At 41.9% G+C, this 19,684-nt stretch overlaps 1 protein-coding gene across 1 annotated transcript in view; it reads left to right on the top strand.

The window, feature by feature from the left end:
- Positions 1-19,684, top strand: part of astn2 (astrotactin 2) — a 314,654-nt gene that overhangs the window by 42,589 nt on the left and 252,381 nt on the right. The window contains exon 2 of the mRNA XM_078271027.1: positions 7,560-7,747. Coding sequence (XP_078127153.1) covers positions 7,560-7,747 — 188 coding nt within the window. The remainder of the gene's footprint in view (positions 1-7,559; positions 7,748-19,684) is intronic.

The following is a 19,684-nucleotide window of genomic DNA, read 5'->3' on the forward strand; positions in this document are numbered from 1 at the left end:
GTATATTGTGCAGCCCTAATAGAAATCCCAGTACTATACAGTAGATGTTAGATTATCGTTAAAATCACCTTTCATGTTATTATTCATGTTACTACAGAAACAAGAGCAAAGTGGGGGATGGAATACCTTTTCCAAAGCATACCTCAGTTTTAGATCTTTGATTTAGCGTGCAGACAGCCATTGGATTTTAATAATTATGTTTTGTTGTAATAATTAGAATTTCAAATTTGCTTGACATTGGTTGTCTTTCACAGTGGATAGATTTTTTTTTGTTGTTGGCAATACGGCTGAGAGTACCTTTTTTAGGTATTTTGTACCAGTTCCAAATTGGAAATCCTAATTCAAATTTATCAGAAACATGAAGGGTTCACGCACCTATCAAAATTTGCACCAACATTTTTCCTTCCCGCTTTCCCTGTCATATTTTATTGAGCTTCATGGGATCAAATGTTTGAATGTGTGTTTACTGACTTTATTTGGGCAACGCAATTTCACTTTTAATGCACATAGAAGAATTCCACCAACATTGGCTAAAAATGTGGGCCTCTCCCTTCTTCCGAATAAACTTAGGTATGACTCATTGATTGTGAGAAAACAACATGGACCAATTAATTTGATACTGGAGCTAGACTGATATTTTTAACAAGAACACACACTCATGCACATTATCCCACTGTGTGTTAGGCCTGTGTAGAAAACACTCTTACATTTCCTGGAAAAGAAAAGTCTTGATGCATTTTTAATTGTGTTCATTTTCATGGTCTTTATGTGAATGCCAGCTATTTCATTAGTGTTTGTAATGAGACATTAGGGTGGCATTTTGTTACATGGGTGTTTAATTAAAAAGGGGCACCCTGCATGCCTTTTGTAGCTCATCCTGTATTTGCCTAAATATTCCATAGCTCCCATTAGGTCATTTTTAAATGGTAATGGCACAATTAGCATTTGGGGAATGGAAGGATATGACATCAAGACCATTTAGTAGCTAATCGGGTGAATTTCTTTCAGCCTGTTTGTTTTGCTGCTGATAAACCATTTCGTCGACAGCTGAGAGTAGTGTGAAGTTAAAAAGTGAAAATGTGTAGAATTTGCCATTGTCACAGTCACAGGTGACAGAGACGTTTGAGGCACAATTTAATTGTCTAGGAGGTATGCTAATATTCTTGAACAATTTCGATGACTGTCAGACTGATAAATCCCTTTCCCCTTTCTGTATCTGTCTGCTTGTCTCTCTCTGTCATATACTCTCACCTCTTCTTTTCTGTCCTTACTTTCATTTTGGGCCGAGATATTTGAAACCAATGAATCCATCCGTATTCCCTCATATGAATTATTGAATGTTCATATGTCATCCTTACTATAGGCAGCCTGAGCAATGAGATGTGGGGCACAGTCAATGGAAGACAGACACGTTATGCCACGTATGTAATTACAGGCAGCAAAGTGCCTTTAGGGTGCCAGCTTTCATCACAGTAAATGTTGATGACATGGGCTTGTTGCCGAGCTGACAAACTGTCATGGAGCTGTCAGGCTTGCACAATCACTGACTCTGTACTGCTATGATCACCTTTAAACTGACGAGAGCCAACCTTTCGCAAACGCGTGTTGTTGTGTGGGGGGGGCAGAAGACTGTAAGTAATGTTTGTCAGCACCTAGGACAATATATTTGAATGCTGGAATTTGTTCTGTTTTTAACCCATGTCTGCGGTCTGTCAGACTGTTGGAGGCAGTGCAACCTTGATAGTGATTGTCATGACACAGCCTGATTTTGCTATAATTGGTAGTGATGATGTTGAATGTATTATTTAAAAAAAATGTCAGACTGTAATGCGAGTACGGCATCTCCAAACAGACTACCATCTCCCTAGCTGGAAAAAATAGTATTGAGGATTGAATTGAATATGTATTGAGGTAATAGGTTTGGGTGATGGTCCATTGACGCTGAAGTAGGTTTTGACTCTGTGGGCTCGTAGAAATCTTCAGACATTCTATGTAAATGAGTTCCAGCTGTGATTCAGAAAATATGCCCATATCACTAGTACCTTAATACTGTTAAATGATTTTTTTTATTTTTTTATTCCTGATCAGTGGAGCAGCTCCAGAATTTGTCTCTGAATGACATCATAGCAGTCTTTCCCCTGTTCTTCAGAATGAGGAACTACTAATCCCTACTTATTCAAACACTGAAATGTTGGAACAGCAAATGTATATTTAGTTTCAGGATTGTTTTACTTTTAGGATCAAAATATTGATTCCACAGTTTGGAATTCTTACAAAGGTGAGTTTTTTTCTTTAAAATTGTTTTTACTTTTAGAATAGGACAGGCTGTAAGTTAAACAGTAACTACACTTCACGGGCTGATATTGATACTAGCTGGCCCTGCTAGTGACAGAGGTTGGTAAAGAAGGAGTCAACTGATCTGTACAACCAGCCTGCTTAAAACTGCATTAAGTGATCATTTTGGCCACTTGGGAGCCAGCGTAAATGAGCTGTAAAAACACAATATCAACATATTCTCACCATATAAAGTTAAAAATATGGCGAACCTGCTTGTAAACGGAGAGCAGCATGCATTTAGGATGCAAGTATTCAGGGTTTCTCTGCTGTGTATTGGTTTCCAGATCTTCATGTTCTTACTCAGTGGTTGTGGGCAACCTCATCTCATCAAATATCCAACTATGAGAGACTGTGCTAAGTGAAAATGACTCTTGCTCAAGGCAACATTTAAAGAATGTGAAAACTAGAGTAGAAACTCAAAATTGATCTCAGCATTTCTAGACAAACCATGCAAATGATGAAGAATAGATAAAAGCTCTTAAAGGAGAGAAGAAAGGAAAAGGAATGAAGAAAACCACAGTAAGTTGCAGAATGAGCACTTATATGATCACCGGCTATTATAATAAGAATTCTGCTGACATTGAGCGTTCAAAAGATTTCTCTTCATCTTAAGCACCTGCAAAAAGGACTTAACAAAGAGTAAGAAGGCTCTATGAAGGTTTCGGGTTAAGCTTATAATATATGTGCCAACTGTTATGCAAACTTTATGAAAAGTAAAAGGGAACTAAACCATATTTGCATATTTGTTATTATTTGTTGTTGCAGCTTTTCTGCCTCAGTTTTATTTAGAACTCTTCCAGTAATAAATGGAAAACATTATGATGCTCCCTAAACCTCAATGATCCTAATAATCAGTCAAGGAGACCTCACTCGAATCAAATTATTTTCAGTTGAATTACTGCCATTTTTTTAGCTGCATCACTGTACACGGAGCAACGCAAGATAACATCATGGCAAGCTATGAACTTTTACAAACTGTGTCGTGTCCAAAAAATATCTTATTACAAAGGAACTGGAGAAGAGTGATTAAAAATGTAATGCAGAGCGCTGCAGATCAGCATCACTTGGTTCAGTTTGTTGCTCTGCCACTAGGGTTGGGTACCGAAACGCGGTGCCAATAGGGCACCGGTTCCGACGTAAACGGTAGTAACGAGACCGAATAAGAACGAAAATTTCGGTGCCTGACTTTTTTTTTTTCAGAAACATCGCTGCACGGGACGCTACGTTACCGTTAGCTAGTAGCTGGATTAAACACAATGGTTGAAATGCTGACAGCTTACGTTAAGCGGTGTAAAGTGTGACTGTATTTCCCTGTAGAGGATTCCAACACCGGGACATAACAGTCTGCAGGCAGCTGCAACACCGACAGTGCGTTTACTTGAAACTCGCCAGCCTTGTGGTGCATTTTAAGTTATTGTAAAATACCCTTTTCCCATCTGGTGCTTGTTTTTGTCATTTACCAGCAATTTACTGGTGAAATAAGTCATTGTTAGAAGTTATTGTTATTACATTATTAATCAATCATTTAATTGTGACCATATGGCCTTAGCAATAAACAAGCCATTCTTAAATGTCGCCAACTGTCGTTTTGTGCTCCTTTTTTATATTTTATGTTATATACATTATAAATATATTATATTTCGGTTCAGGCACCGTTTAGGCACCGGCACCATTTTAAAAGTATCGTTTTAGCACCGGTATCGGAAAAAAAAAAAACAATACCCAATCCTATCTGCCACCATGCAAAACTACTTGTGAAACTACTTTGAACCCCCAATTTCAGTACTTTGAACCACCAAACTCAGTAAAGAACCCTTTCACAATCAACCAAAAAAAAAGAATTAGGAGAAATATTTAAATTGTGCACAGTGTTCAGCATGAATTCCTGAGGATGAAGGTACAGTATATTGTCCAGTTTTGAATTGATACTTTTCAAAGGCCATAATGATGGATTACATCCTGTATACTTTATATTACTGCTTGTCTAATTGCCTTACAACTACTTTCAAAAACATACTGTATCATACTTCATTTCCTTCATTTCATGCACCATTTGCTTCGATTCACTTCCTTATGGTATGAAAATAAACTTGTATGGGCTGAATAAACTAAATCAGGATTTACTTTTTTCATGCAAGAAATGAGGAAATTCACGTGATCCTTTTCCTGACATCTATGTTTACTCATCATTGCAATGCTTTTTTGCAGATGAAATGATCTTTTTGAAACAGCTATTATTACACTGCATATTGCACTATTACTAAGCGCTATACTATCACTCCACAATTGACTTCAAGGTGAGCGTAGGTTCACTGATGTTGTCTTTCTAATGGCAAGTGCCCACTACAGGACTTCAGCCCTGATTTTCCGCTAGCCAACAGTTTTAGGAGCTCCCCGACAAAAGCCCCTTATCGGAGGCAAATCATCATTGGCTCGGCGCTCACATACACACGCTCAAGTGTGATGTGTAAACTGTCCCCTGTGTCGGTGACTCTACTACAGCCAATGAAAGCGCACAATGTGGGCTGAAGGGAAACCAGGGGAGGGGTCGCCTGTACTTTATTATGATTATATATGATTTTTTTTGTTGACTGAAATGAATGTAGAACCTCTATGCTGGTACACTACATGTAGTGTATGCTTTGAAAAAAATCAGTAATGCAGCCAGCAACCTCAATGATGGCTTATAGATTCAGATAAATGCATGATTCTGCAAAGCCAGTCCCCCACTTTTTAGTTATTTGAGCAGTTTTTGAATAATATGACAGCCTAATGTCTTTTTGTCTCTCTCCGACTGGAGCTTTATGACCACAATGCTGATAACTCGTAAATAAAGTACTTCAAATAAGCTGTTTTACCCTGTAAGAATCCTAGCATTGTGTTGTGTCACCATTTCTCTGTGATCCATAAGGTTAATAAATACAGTTTTTCTTATGTAATGTTCACTATGGCATTCCTTTGGGTTGTCCTTGGACTCAGTTTTGGAGACACTGCATTGCTGACCCCTTGCTAGAAGCATACTGGCCTCAGTCACATACATAGAGTATGCACGTAGACACATAACCATGCACATATACACATTAATAATGTTACTCCTAATGAATTACTAGCAGGCCTTGAGGTCATACACCTATATCCCACTAACGTCTGGCCAGGTGCCCAATGACAAGCCTCATAGCACAGAAGACAAGGACACACACACACACACACACACACACACACACACACACACACACACACACACGCACATACTCCCACACAACCCTTTTGTCTTTAAATAGCATGCTTACTGAGATTCCTCATCTACATAACAATGGTACAAAGGTAGGTAACAGCCCTCGAAAGTCTATTACTGTCCGTCCATCCTGCATACGATTGCTTTTGTTACTGCAAGACTTGCTTTTCAGTTGTTCGGTTGTTGACATGAAAATCACTTTTAATTTTGATCAAAATAAGTGTCAGCTTTGTGCTCAGAGGTATTTAAAGCTTTCTGAAATGCACATAAAGCACGTGAGAAATATTCCAAGGTAAATTTGACAGGAGCTTGATGAGCTCTGTTTAAAACCGTAACAGATGGCGGGAGGCACCTCACTGTTGGACCAGTAGTCTAAGCTTTATCTCCTGTCAAGGTGAAAGGTCAAGCAGTATGTATTCAGCCCACAGATTAAAGAAAGAGTTGAATAGCCAGCAGTTATGGCATTTAATAATTTCACACCCTACAAAATACGTAGACAGCAAAAGTATAGAACACCTTACTGTTACAGTACAAGAGGGGATGATGTTTAAAGTGTACTTTTAAAAGTGTGTATTAAAAAAAAATCATATACAATAATGTTTCAAGAAAAAGAAAAAAACATTTACTGGTTACTGCTTTGCACATGTGAGGATTTATTGAGCTTGGTTCTGGTAATTTTTCCCTATTTTCTGACATTTTATAGACTAAATAATTGATTAATTGAAAAAAATCAGATCAATTAAGGAAAAAGGAAAGCATGAGAAAAATTGTTAATTGCAGCCCTACTGTATATTTAAGTATGTTGCCTATTAGTTAATGTATAATAATCATATGAGGTCTATATATCCCATGTTAGGAGTTTCATCATTTTCTGAGGGGATGTCTGTTCTGCATGCTCCCTCCCTGCACCTTAGGGCCCATGGCACTATTGAGCACATAGCTCACCTAACCCTCCCCTGCCGTCCATGTCCTTTGACCCAGAGTCAGTGGGTTAATAACCAGCTGCACCGAACGCCATTATTCATTTGCTACCTGCTGCTGATAGGAGATGTCAGCAGTTGTCTATGCCCTTGTCACCCAGCCGCATGACAAATACTGTATCAAGCCTTGCAATCTAAGGCTCCCTGAGGCTTCTCAGTACTTCTCTCCTGAACAACCACTCCCACTTGATAGTATTAGATTCTTGTGCCATGATCCATATCGAGATATACTAGAGATCCCCCTGCGCTTTTCCTTTGATGTTTGATACTTAATGCCAGCAATGGCCTGGAGGTAATGGTTTTATATTGGTGCAAAATGTTGGATGATTTATGCAGATAAGCAGAGGACATTGAATGATGAGACAGCATTTCTACAATTGCTTTGAACATATGAATTTAATCGAGCTTGATAAATCAATTGTCTTCCCATTTGTAGAGTTTTGTTGTGTCTGTGTTTAATGCCTGACAAGAAAAGAAAAGTGTAAACAAATGAATATTAACTGGTAAAAGTCTTCCCCATCTGTGACTGATGTTGTCTATAATTAAAGTGCTGTATTGATTGTAATGGCTAAAACATTTGTGATGCTTACCACTTGTTTTCAAATGTAGATACATTTCTGAATAATACCATGGGTGAAAAAGTGGTAGTCATGAAGATTTCATCAAAGTAGTTAAGAAATGCAGTGGCTTGACAGTAATTCTCCCCGAGCCAGCTGCACAAATGCACACAATTATGACAGCCTAAGAAGTCTGTCCAGCTATTTAAGAGTTCAAGGTTTCTAGTTGCAGCACAGTGTTTGTGTGCGCTTAGACAGAACACTGCACTGGAATACTAATGCACAACTAAACAGTCCCATTTGAACTTTGGTTTATTCCTCACAGGCTATTTAGATGTTTACTTTTCTTTTGAGTTTTCACACAGTAAGGTTAAGAAAACAGACTTTACTGTGGATGTAAACTTCTCATGGATTAAATGTCCCTTTTTCCTCTCTCTTTGTTCTCTGCAGAGATGTCGGGTACGGGAGAAGATATTTCTCAGGTACACTGGAAGCAGCAGTGGTTGGAAAATGGGACACTGTACTTCCATGTGTCCATGACTGAGTCTGAGCTTGTAGCACAGACAACACAACCCACAGCTCGGGAGCCTACTCATGCCCTACATGAACACATGCATCTGCTGCACATCTCAGTTATGGTAAGTTATGAACACTTAAGCCTGAGAAATGTGGTTGTAGATACACATAGATTCAGAAATGCATGTGTAGCATGGCGAATGCATAAATAAACACTATTATCGTTTTTGGGTAAGTATGACAGTCCTCTATGTGGTTTATCCACAGTGTCCTGTGCGACTGGTGGTTGCTGGTGTTTTGGCCCTCTTCTCTCTGAAGATCCTTTTTGACACTCAAAAAAGAGTGTCATATTGTGTCGCAACTGGATAGTGTGGACATTTAAGTCTGTATAGTGCTCTTTACATTTAGTGGTTGTCATGTGACTTTTGTAAGGTCAAATCAGAAAGTGACACAGCAAATGGCATCCACAAATCTTGATGACGTAGGGTATACTTGCACGGTACTGCTGTATTGGCGAGCTAACTGCTGACATGCTAGCCAGCCGAAAATCATACTAGCGCTTGTCACAATAGTTCCTCGACCTTCTCTCTATTTTCCTTGTAAACTTTGGTTCATTTTGTTCTCTGGAATATAAGTCATTGAATCCAATAAAGAATTATTGAACAAGGAAAAAAAAGAAGCTTGTTAGCCCTGTCGCTAATGGGACAACAAGTTGACACAGTTTATTCAAGACATATTTGTGCAATCGACTCCTGTCTCATAACCGTCTGCAAACCATTTGTCTTTTGAAGAGCAATTTATGCTCTGACAGAGGAGGTTTATTAAAGGTAGATGGAGAAACAGCTAAGAAGCTGCGATAGCTTCCTCCATCTCCAGGTCTCTGTTTCCCAAAGGTCAACACTGTCAAGATGGCCTACTATTGTTCAACAGCGCAAAATTGTCTGTCAAAGTTCACCAAAGATAAACATTCGAGGTAAACAATTTGCATGTATTTACTTTTACTAATCCCAGCAATTCCATCTGCCATTATAAATGCTGGTGTGACCAGGCCTTTACCACCACATATGTATACAGGATCTATTTATAGCGGGTAACTTTTGCAAGCTGATGACCTTTCTGTCAGTGTTGCATATCTTGATGCTCCTGTTAATGTTATTTTATTGTAGTGAGTAAGTGTGTTGAGACACCTTCGTGTGATAATGCACTTTAAATATGCATTGACATCACCCCATACTGCATAAAGAGTGTAGATTTTCGAGGTTCGTCCTCCCAGCTGGTATTAAGGAAGAGTTGGAGTTAGTGGTACTGATACAGTGAGTGGAAAGAGTAATGACTTTGTTGACAGGAAGTCTGCGGTGGAGGTTAAGATCTTCAAATGTCAAACTAGTCTGGTGAAGGCAGAGCTACAGCTGCACAGTTTTTAAAGCACCTCTTGGTGTAGTAGTTCTTGCTGATAGGATGCTGTCAGGGTACGGGGGATTGTCAATATTTAAAAGTATCTAATTACCGACTGTTAGCAGGTGGAGTAGAAAGCTGGTTTGACAGTGTAGATTGAGATTGAGAGCTTTGCCTTCTGGCTCAGCTCTCTTTTCGTCACAACGGTGCGATAAATTGAATGTAATACCGCACCCGCTGCGCCGATTTTCCGACCAATCTCCCGCTCCATTGTCCCCTCACTCGCGAACAAGACCCCAAGGTACTTGAACTCCTTCACTTGGGGTAAGGACTCATTCCCTACCTGGAGAAGGCACTCCATCGGTTTCCTGCTGAGAACCATGGCCTCAGATTTAGAGGTGCTGATCCTCATCCCACCTGCTTCACACTCGGCTGCGAACCAATCCAGAGAGTGCTGAAGGTCACAGGCCGATGATGCCATCAGGACCACATCATCTGCAAAAAGCAGCGATGAGATCCCCAGCCCACCGAACTGCAACCCCTCCCCACCCCGACTACGCCTCGATATCCTGTCCATAAATACTACAAACAGGATTGGTGACAAAGCGCAGCCCTGGTGGAGGCCAACCCTCACCTGAAACATGTCCGACTTACTACCGAGAACCCAGACACAGCTCTCGCTTTGGTCGTACAGAGATTGGATGTCCGACCGAAAGTCCTTTTCCATGTCTTCTCCGAACTTCTCTCACATCTGATGCTTTGCCTCTTTCACGGCAGAGGCTGCAGCCCTTCGGTACCTTGCAACTGCCTCCGGAGTCCTCTGGGATAACATATCCCGGAAAGACTCCTTCTTCAGTCGGACGGCTTCCCTGACCACCGGTGTCCACCACGGTGTTTGAAGGTTACCACCCCTTGAGGCACCTAAGACCCTAAGACCACAGCTCCCCGCCGAAGCTTCAGCAATGGAAACCTTGAACATTGTCCACTCAGGTTCAATGCCCCCAGTCTCCACAGGGACGCACGAAAAGCTCGGCCGGAGGTGTGAGTTGAAAGTCTGTTGGACAGGGGCCTCTTCCAGACGTTCCCATTATACCCGCACTACCCATTTGTGCTTACCAGGTCTGTCCACAGTCTTCCTCCACCCCCTGGAGTATCCAAAACATACGGCCTCAGATCAGATGAAACAATTATAAAATTGATCATTGACCTTCGGCCTAGGGTGCTCTGGTACCAGGTACACTTATGAGCATCCCTATGTTCGAACATGGTGTTTGTTATAGACAATCCATGACTAGCACAGAAGTCCAACAACAAACAACCACTCTGGTTTAGATCAGAGAGGTTGTTCCTCCCAATCACACCTCTCCATGTAGCTCCATCATTGCCCACGTGCGCGTTGAAGTCCCCCAGCAGAACTATGGAGTCCCCCACTGGAGCCCCATACAGGACTCTATTCAAGGTCTCCAAGAAGGCCAAATACTCTGAGCTCTTGTTTGGTGCATATACACAAACAACAATCAGAGTTTTCCCCCCCACAACCCGCAGGCGTAGGGAGGCGACCCTCTCGTCCACCGACGTAAACTCTAATGTAGCGGTGCTCAGCCGTGGGCTTGTGAGTATCCCCACACCCGCCCGGCGCCTCACACCCTGGGCAACTCCGGAGAAGAAAAGAGTCCAACCCCTATCCAAGAGTATGGTTCCAGAACCGAGACTGTGCTTTGAGGTAAGCCTCACCAGATCCAACTGGTAGCGCGCCACCTCCCGCACAAGTTCCAGCTCCTTCCCTCACAGAGAGGTAACATTCCACGTCCCCAGAGCCAGCCTCTGCTGCCCGGGTCTGGTCCGTCGAGGCCCCTGACCTTCACCGCCACCCAAGTGGCAGCGCACCCGACCAACAGTTCCTCCCACAAGTGGTGGGCCCATGGGATGGAGAGAGAGGTGCCACGTAGCTTTTTCGGGCTGTGCCCGGCCGGGCTCCGTGGCAAACCCGGCTACCAGGTGCTCGCTGACGGGCCCTCCATCTGGGCCTGGCTCCAGACGGGGGCCCGGGCTTCCTCCGGACAGAGTCACTCTATCTCTTCCTCGGTCACTCATAGGGTTTTTGAACCCTATGAGTGACCGTTTGTCACTCATAATGTTTGATTCTTTTTTTTATTATTTGTAAGATCAGCCTCTGCACTCTCACCTTACTGTATGTGTTTTTAATAGAGATGCCCCGATCACGTTGTTAGCCTCCAATACCGATTTTATGTTGCTATTGCTGTGTGAAGTATTAGCCAGTTTGCCTGTTTGATTCATTCATTGTTCATTCTTTAGTAGACCTAAGAATAAGAATCAGTCTTGTTTCTTATACCCTTTTCCTACCACAAATTAGCGCATAAATTCAAGTTTTTGAACTGGAAACTCTGCTAATGAGAGACTCCTTTCCCATTGCAAGTCGACAAGTATGCGTTTGATTTTTTCTTCTGGTGCATTCCATTGGAAGTCAAGAACGCGCTGGAAAACGGGTGTTGTTAACTTTTCCTGCTACAGCACAAAACTGCAAACTGCTGTACCGTTCTTATTATACACCCATGTGCTGTATTCATTTGATATATTCGCTACCAAACTTTAACTCTCCTCTGCTCCGACCACTCCAACCACCACTTCTGCAGCTACTGACAAGCAAAGAAAACTAGGCTGTCTGTTCCCGGATTTCAAAACCGACCATAATGGCGGCTCGTTTGGAATAAAATCTCTTATTTTATGAAAATGGTTTACCGAAATGTGTTTCTGAAAACATTTTATGCCAGAAATAGGCTATGCAGTTGCTGAATCCGTCTTCATTTCAGATCGACAACCATCAGTTTAAAAGATTTTCATGAGTTTTTGAGAGGCAGAAGCCCTGCTTCTCCAAACTCCCTGCACCGCTATCAGATTACACTGCACGGCTGTAAATGGAAAGCTTGGAAATGACAGTGGACACACTCCCCAGACGGGTGGGTTGTCTCTATGCTGTTTAAGTGAGCATTACTCTTCGCTTTGAGCTTAAACTCGCCATGCTCCGCTGAGTGACGACTCTTCGACAGTTGTTTTGTTTGTAGTACTGTGTGTGTGCGCCTGAGCGACCACCGTGCGGTTCCTGGCCAATAAGGTGGGTGGGAGGTGGCCACTGGAGGACTTCACATGAACAGGCAATCAGGCACAGACAAGCGGTTGTTGCTTTCAGCCGAGTGTTTAACTATATGTGTGTGTGTGTGTGTGTAGTAGTAGTTCATCGGCGGCTAGAAGAGATTAATGTGGAGCACCCGATCACGAGTTTTTGGTAAATATTGACCGATAATGAACGGCGTTCAATGGGTCATCCCTATTTTTTAATTGACCATCCTTCTGTTTGCATTTTGAAAATGTATTTGTAACGTTATTTTACCTTTTCTGGATGCCAATACTTTTTAAATGTTTTACTGTATTTCATCTTGTTAACCCAGTTGTAAATCATGAACACTCCTGGCTGTGTTTTTACACCTCTCTTCTCCTAGTCTCGTGTTCTCGTCACATCACACCTTCCCTTCCTCCCAAAACTCCAACTTCAAGTTGCATGTTTCGCACCTGTTCCGTTTTTGACTTTCTCTGCCTCACCTCTCCTTGCTCATCCCACCATTTGCTTTATTTCGGTCTCTCCCCTCCTCTCGGTGCACCACATCTCCTCGCTCTATCCACCTCTGCATTCTCTCGAATCCTCTGACCTCTCCTGCTCACAGCCCCAACTCCTGTTCTCTCACCCTCAAAACACTTTTGGTGACACGTTATTCAAAGGGGTGTGCATAACGCTGTCATGACTATGCCGCCGCAGCTGACATAAACATGAATAAAACATGAATATGACTATTGTGTGTGTAATTTGGTTTGTCACTTTCACTGCAACCAGATATCTCGACATTTTGACAACTATCACAGTGTCGTAACACTGTGATTCTAAAGTTGAAGTTTTTAGCATTTGTCATTTTGTTCATTATTATAATTACTGTGTGTACTGTAATGCCACTATTACATAACACTTTATTCTAGACACTGTCTAAATCATTTGGCAGTTCAGTAACATTTAAATCTGCCAAGAAATGTTTATCATAGCCTGTCACAGATGTCAAGTTGTCAAAATGGGTACTCTTGGAGGCAGCGTCAACTAAACTAAAAGTGACATAACCATAATAATAACATAACCATCATAGTTATAAACATTCAAAAAGTTGAACTTTACTCTGCACCTCATGACTCTCCTTTCACTGTTCTCTCATAGGACTATGAATATTATGGGAAAAGTAGAAATAATGTGTTGGAGAGAAGGATTATGTTTAAAATGCTGTTAATTTTTTTTTGTCAGTGTATTACCTGGTATGATTACTAGTTTGACAATCAATTATTTCCATAGGTAATGAGATGTTTCAGGTAGGCTTTTTCTTTTTTCTTCTTTTTGCTTTCAGCAGATATTTTGACCTATGTGTAGGAAAAGCACAGTTGTTATTAATAGCATTAATAATGGCTCTGTTCTATTGTGTTCTCTAGTGTCCTAGTAAGCCGTGTCAGTGTGACCGTAAGCCAGGATGCACAATACCAGGATCCTATAACCAAAAAAGCTAAATGGAATTCAGCCATCATTGATTTTATTATTTACATCTCCTTTTTTTACTGTGACAAAATGTCATCCATTTAAAATAAAAAAGGCTTTTATCAATATCCTGTGGTGTTCTTGCCAACTTTGTAAATCCTTGTAAATATGTACGCATCATTTTCTGCCTGTGGCCTTCATTTTAATTGGCAGGTAGTTTGTGTTGTATTTCTGTTAGATTAAAAGTAATTTAGAAAATTCACTTCAGTAATATATTTAATTTGTTTTCAATTTGTTTAGGTGTACCCATTTTGTTCCATATATTTCAATTTCCTGGAACTGTTTTTGTTGGCAATCTTAGGTGGACTGGCAACTCTAAATGGACCATATGTGAGTGTGAATGTGGTTATCGGTCTGTGTGTGTTAGCCTTGTAAAATGGGGACCAGTCCAAGGTGTAGCCTGCCTCTCACCCAATGCCCAGTTGATGCCCAAGCCAAGCAAAACAAATCATTACAGAAGATTGATGTTTCATTTGTTTTTTTTGCTATTGGATTAGTTATTTATGATATAAGTATTATAATTATGAATTATTATAGCTTCCCTCTTTCTCCCTGTCTTCTTTGCGTTTCTCTGTCCTCTGCTCAACCTTCTCTCCTACAGTGCATCTTTATAATTAGACACTGCTCTACTTGTTTCCTCTGTGCTCCTATCCCTCTCATCTTAAACCCATATCCTTAATAAATGAACGCTCAGCTTCTTTGTGTGCATGCTAGTAGAGCACAAGAAACTTTGCTCCATAGTGCTATCGTTGTTCAAAAATTCCTTAAGCAACTTTTAACATAGCATGTTTTTGGTCAATTTTTGGCAGCAGACAGAAACTGTTAACACAACTTACATAGTATCACCTTTGACATTACATTGATGTGGCTAAGTTGTAAGCAAACAGTTGCCTGTTTACACATCTAGCAAATACAGATCAACGTTAGCCTTTGTTGAGCTCCATAGAGCTGAGGGGAACTGCAGAGTCGGTCAGTCAGATGATAATTATTTGTTTCAGTAGTTGTTTTTGCTACCAGAGACCACGTCAACATACAAGTAGTCATGTGCTCCATTGTTAAATATTGATTATAGCTGCTTTAAACATGGTTTTATACAATCACACATGTACACTGTCTTTGCAAAAAGTAGGGGCAGTTTGAATAGGACAGAAGGTCTGGTGGTTTGGCCTTATGGCCCCAAGTTGTCTCCTTGCTCTTTGAGTGAACATCACATTGCCTGATGCTGTCAGTTCTGGGCCAGACTGAAGTGCGAGCACTCTATTCTTCTGGCATTGAGCTGTCAGTTTCTCACTCACTCAAGCAATCATCTTCCCAAGTCTCCCTGCTTTCCGCTGTCCTTCCCCTCCGCTGTCTCGCCGTCCCATGACAGCAGCAGACAGAGACAGGTATCAGTTTTAACACAAGCTAAAATGACATTTGACTGACGTAGTGATCAGATAGATTTGTTTTACAGTACAATGATTGGCTGCATGATTTGAAGAAAAAGTCATATTGCGATTTACAATACAGCGATTATGATTACGATATAATGGTATCATGAGTCTACAGCAAGGTGGTCTTTCTGCTGGGCTTTAGGCCTGTCTCACCTCCAACGGTGCCTGTGGTGGACTGTGCATGGCAGGGGCGTCCTCTTCCCTGAGGCAGGCCTAAACCTGACCGCATACCGCAAGGTTTTGCTGCAGGGTCTTCAGCTGGGGACCACCGCTCATTGACGCCCCTTAACCCAGAACATCTCCTGGTGGCGGGGCAGTGAACAGGGACGTCTCCCTGACACCCCCTGCAGCAAAACCTAATTGGATGTTACTCCCCAAACCTTGTCTCGTCGTTTCAGCCAGAGCCAGTGGTTTGCTTTCTCAGCTTCCTCAGAGAGCTCTTTGGTGGATCTGCTCAGTGTGGCTCCACGTAGTCCCAGGTCCTTGAGCAGACGCGATGTTGATCTGCCCACAAAGCCTCTGGCTTCCACCTCCACCGGGTACAGCCTCACACTCCATCCACTTTCTCTGCAATCCGCGACCAGATCTGCATATTTCGCCTTCTTTCTCTCGTAGGCGGCTTCCAGTCCCTCCTCCCATGGCACTGTCAGCTCGATCAGTATTGCTGACTTCACAGCTGCAGACCACAGCACCACGTCTGGTCTTAAGGTGGTGCTGCATATCTCCTGTGGGAACTGGAGCTGCTTAACCAGGTCCACTTCCATCTTCCACACCGCCCCTGGTGTTAATAGCTTGGCGGGTGGTCTCTTGTTGGTATGCCTTGCGGGTTCCCCCTGCCTGAGGAAGTGGATCCTGCATCTGCTCTCTGATGGACTCTGGTTATTTGCTTCCTGCCGACTTTTCTCCAGCACCTCTGCCAGCTTCCTGAACACCTGGTCATGCCGCCATCTGAGCCGACCCTGTGTCAGTGCTGTTTTGCAGCCTGACAGAACATGCTGGTGTGAGGCATTGATGGTTCCGCAGAGGTCACGGGATTGCTCTGTTCCAAGCCATTGATGGAGGTTTTTAGGGCTCGGGAGGGTGTCGTACATTGCCCTAATGAGGAAACTGAGCCAAGCCTGTGGCAGTTTCCAGAACTCTGCCCAGCTGATTGCTTGGCTCGCGACACCCTCCCAAGTTGTCCACCGCCCCTGCTGCCCCTGTGCCACAGACCTCACTCTGAGCTCCTCCTGCTCAATCCTGGTGACCTCTGCAACAACAAGGTCCTTCCTCTCCTTCCTGCTTGCCTTGGACCATAGGATTGGTGGGTCGTTCCATCTGAGGCCTGCCCGCCCAGTCTGGACCATGCCCACGACTTGTTGATGTTGCAGTCTTCCCATCACTTTCTGCACCTCCTCCTTGGCCCTCCTTTTCCTTCCAGTCTCAACTCTGGCGTTTGCATACAAATTCTTATTAAAATAATACATTTTGTATGCCCTTTTAAACAATGACATTTAAAATGGGTGTGGTATTATAACTAGTTACAAAATATACTTTGTACAACCTCTTCTTAAAGTCTGCACACTCTGAACCCCTCACCCTACACCCCTTACACTTCCGATACTCACCTGACCATACACGACACACACGCTACTGCCTAAACAGACTGACTGGTCATATGTTTTGTGGATTTTGTTACGAGGGGCGCTTCATACATCCATGGGGTAGATTAAGAGGGCACATCCAACATTGATTCAACACAGAAGAAGCATAAATGTAAAAGTGAGTGACGTCAGTGCCTGAGTTGTGAAGCGAGGAGAGTGACCGTGAGCAGTGTCGGACTTAGTGTAGTGGCTGTGTGAGGGAAAAGCAAGAGGAAAAGAGATAGCAAAGAGGATGTAAAGTGAATTAACAATAAACACCAAGCTTCTTAAGACACTGTGGCTTCATCTGTTGATAATACTTTCAGTAAAGTGAATTTTTGCGGTTATGTAATCGCACAGGGCGACATCGCAGTTGTGATTGAGATTTGATTAATCGTACAGCTCTACTTACACTCCTAACCAGTTGATTTGGCAGTATTGTCTTAAGTATGGAACAAGTTGCCAGTATTTTTAATACCCCTTTCACACCAATGGCTCAACCAGGGTTATACCCAGGTTGACTGTTAACCCTCCTTGATGTACTCGGCTTAGCGACCCAGGTCGCCAGGTGGGTTGGATCAGTGTAGGACTAGGGTTGATTTCAATGTGAATTGCGCATGACCTGGGTCGTTAACAGCCGGGATGGGACGAATTATGTGATTGGTTGGAAATGACAGTGGGGCAGTCGTCACAGGTTGCCGCCTATGGTAGCTGCACACTTTGAAAATACAACATAAATTTTGTCTCACTGTGCTCTACGCTGGGTTTTCACCATAAACTATAAAAAACTAGGATTTTCACAGGCAGCTTCAACAGCAGCAGAACACAGCGGTTCAATTCATTTCCGAACAGTCTGCTTACAGTGAGTGCCTGGATGTTCACTAGTCTGCCCCGGTCTCGAACTGCCTGTAAAAACCCAGTGTTAGAACGTAAACGTATGAAACGTTAAGTTTACTTCTCTCTGCACCGCCAGACACCTGTCTGCAGACAGCTGTCAGACAGCCGTTCAGTGCGGCTGCTGGGTAACGCGAATTTCTCGCTTTTTTTCTTCTTTTTTTTTTTAAATGAGTCGTGAAGTCAACGGCAAAGCCCAACTTTACTTTTAACGAAACTAAACAAAGAGAAATGTTATCCCCTCATTAATAAGTCAAAAATGGATACTAGAGTAACCTCCTTTTCCAGCTGCTACAATAAATACGCAGAGGGGGAGAAATCAGTGTGCACAAAATCATCTGATGAAGTGTTTGATGGTTTATGAATTTCCAAAAGAAGGTTGAACACTGATCAGACAACCATGGCCCAACAAGTCAGCAGTGTGAAAGAGGTATTAGTAATACTCTACAGTGTGTTAGGCTATTCCTTACTAGCCTTAGTATAGTTCCTTAGTTTAGTTCTTTTCATTAAAAGGGTTCTCTTCAAGGCTTGCATCAACACAAGTAAATAATATAATGGTTATCTTGGAAAGACAAAAAGTCCAGGGTGCTTAGGAAGTTCAGTCAAATGTTTTGAAGGTCCTCTTTGCAACCCATGCGTAGCGGCACAGACAGCCTTCTTCGGGGTGTGATGAAGACTCCCTATGTCATTAAAATTTTCTATTATGAAATAGCCAGTAAATTAAAGGCTTTTTAAATAATTTTGACGAAGAGTGCCTTGGATTTTCCTTTTTTTCTAATAGAATGGTCATGTTTAGCGTGGTCCGACCAGACTCTCGTACATTTCATTTGTACAGAGTCTGGCCACTCTCAATTGACAAGTGTTAATTTTGTTGAACTCTGTTGAAGTTTAAAACTATTGGATCTTCCCAGAGCCAATCTGGATCTGCCATAACCAAGGCTTCCTGAACAAGCTGATTGGACCGCCAAAAATTTGGCTGGAGAAAACCAAGACTATACCGCGAACCCAGACGTAGTACTGAAGGGAAATGAAAATTGAGCTTAAGTACATAGGAGGGCGGAGCTAGGCTAGGTTATGTTGACATTTGTAAGGAAAATATAGGCCTTGACAATTATGCTTGTAGACTTGGAAGCTTACAAAGACCTGTTTACTACCAAAGGGAAGGCTTTCTTTCACAGGAAAACCCAGTGACCCTTCACTGTCCTTGTAGTTTTGTTTCCATAGGCTTCTTAAAGTTTTTCTTTGTTTTTTTTTGTTTTTTCTTCTTCAAACACTGGCCATCGGTTATATTATTTTCAAATAGCTTTTAGCGATGATCTTCTCTATTGTTGTAAATACTGTATATAGCTGTTAAATGTATTCATGACTGCACCCTCATGGTGATACTTCACATTTTGACACTGTTCAAGAACCCTGCTGATTAAATAGAATATGATTTTATACTTTGGTTTATTCTTTTTTTTCTTTTCTTTTTGACTTTCTGATGATGTTATGACACTTTCGTTATTAAATGAGTTTTAATCATCATATTCTGTATAATTCATTTACCTCCTTTATAAACTACCTTCAAAGGAAAAAGAAAAAAATCTTAGAAGTGTGGTTTGTTGCATTAAGTCACACAGACTGAGACACATACTGCCTGTTCCATAGTTTAATTGTTTGATTGTGAGGTATGATGAAAAATAGCACGTCTTGCACTGCAGTACAATGAAGCTTTTTTTGCTGCATTTCTGCATACAGCACAAAGTGCTCCCTTGCCATACCTGGAGGCCTTTATCTGAAAACATTTTGATTTGCATTGTGTCATCAAAACGATCACACACACTTTAGCAGCTATAGCAAGGATTTTTTTTTTTTTTTGTGGCGGTTGGCTTTTTGTCAAACTGCTTTTAGTCTTTGCTCGGCTCTTTTTGATTTGCACCTTTTTGAGGGATTTTCTGGCAGGAGCCAAAGTGTGATTGTAAATCATAGGAAGGGTAGTATTCCATATTTCAGTATCAGCAAAGTACTTCATTGCAGATCACTGCTGTCTGTCACTGTTTTACTGCAGCCTCTGACTCTGTTAAGTAA

Source organism: Sander vitreus, chromosome 16 (genome assembly GCF_031162955.1).
Source record: "Sander vitreus isolate 19-12246 chromosome 16, sanVit1, whole genome shotgun sequence".
NCBI classification, from domain to species: Eukaryota; Metazoa; Chordata; class Actinopteri; order Perciformes; family Percidae; genus Sander; species Sander vitreus.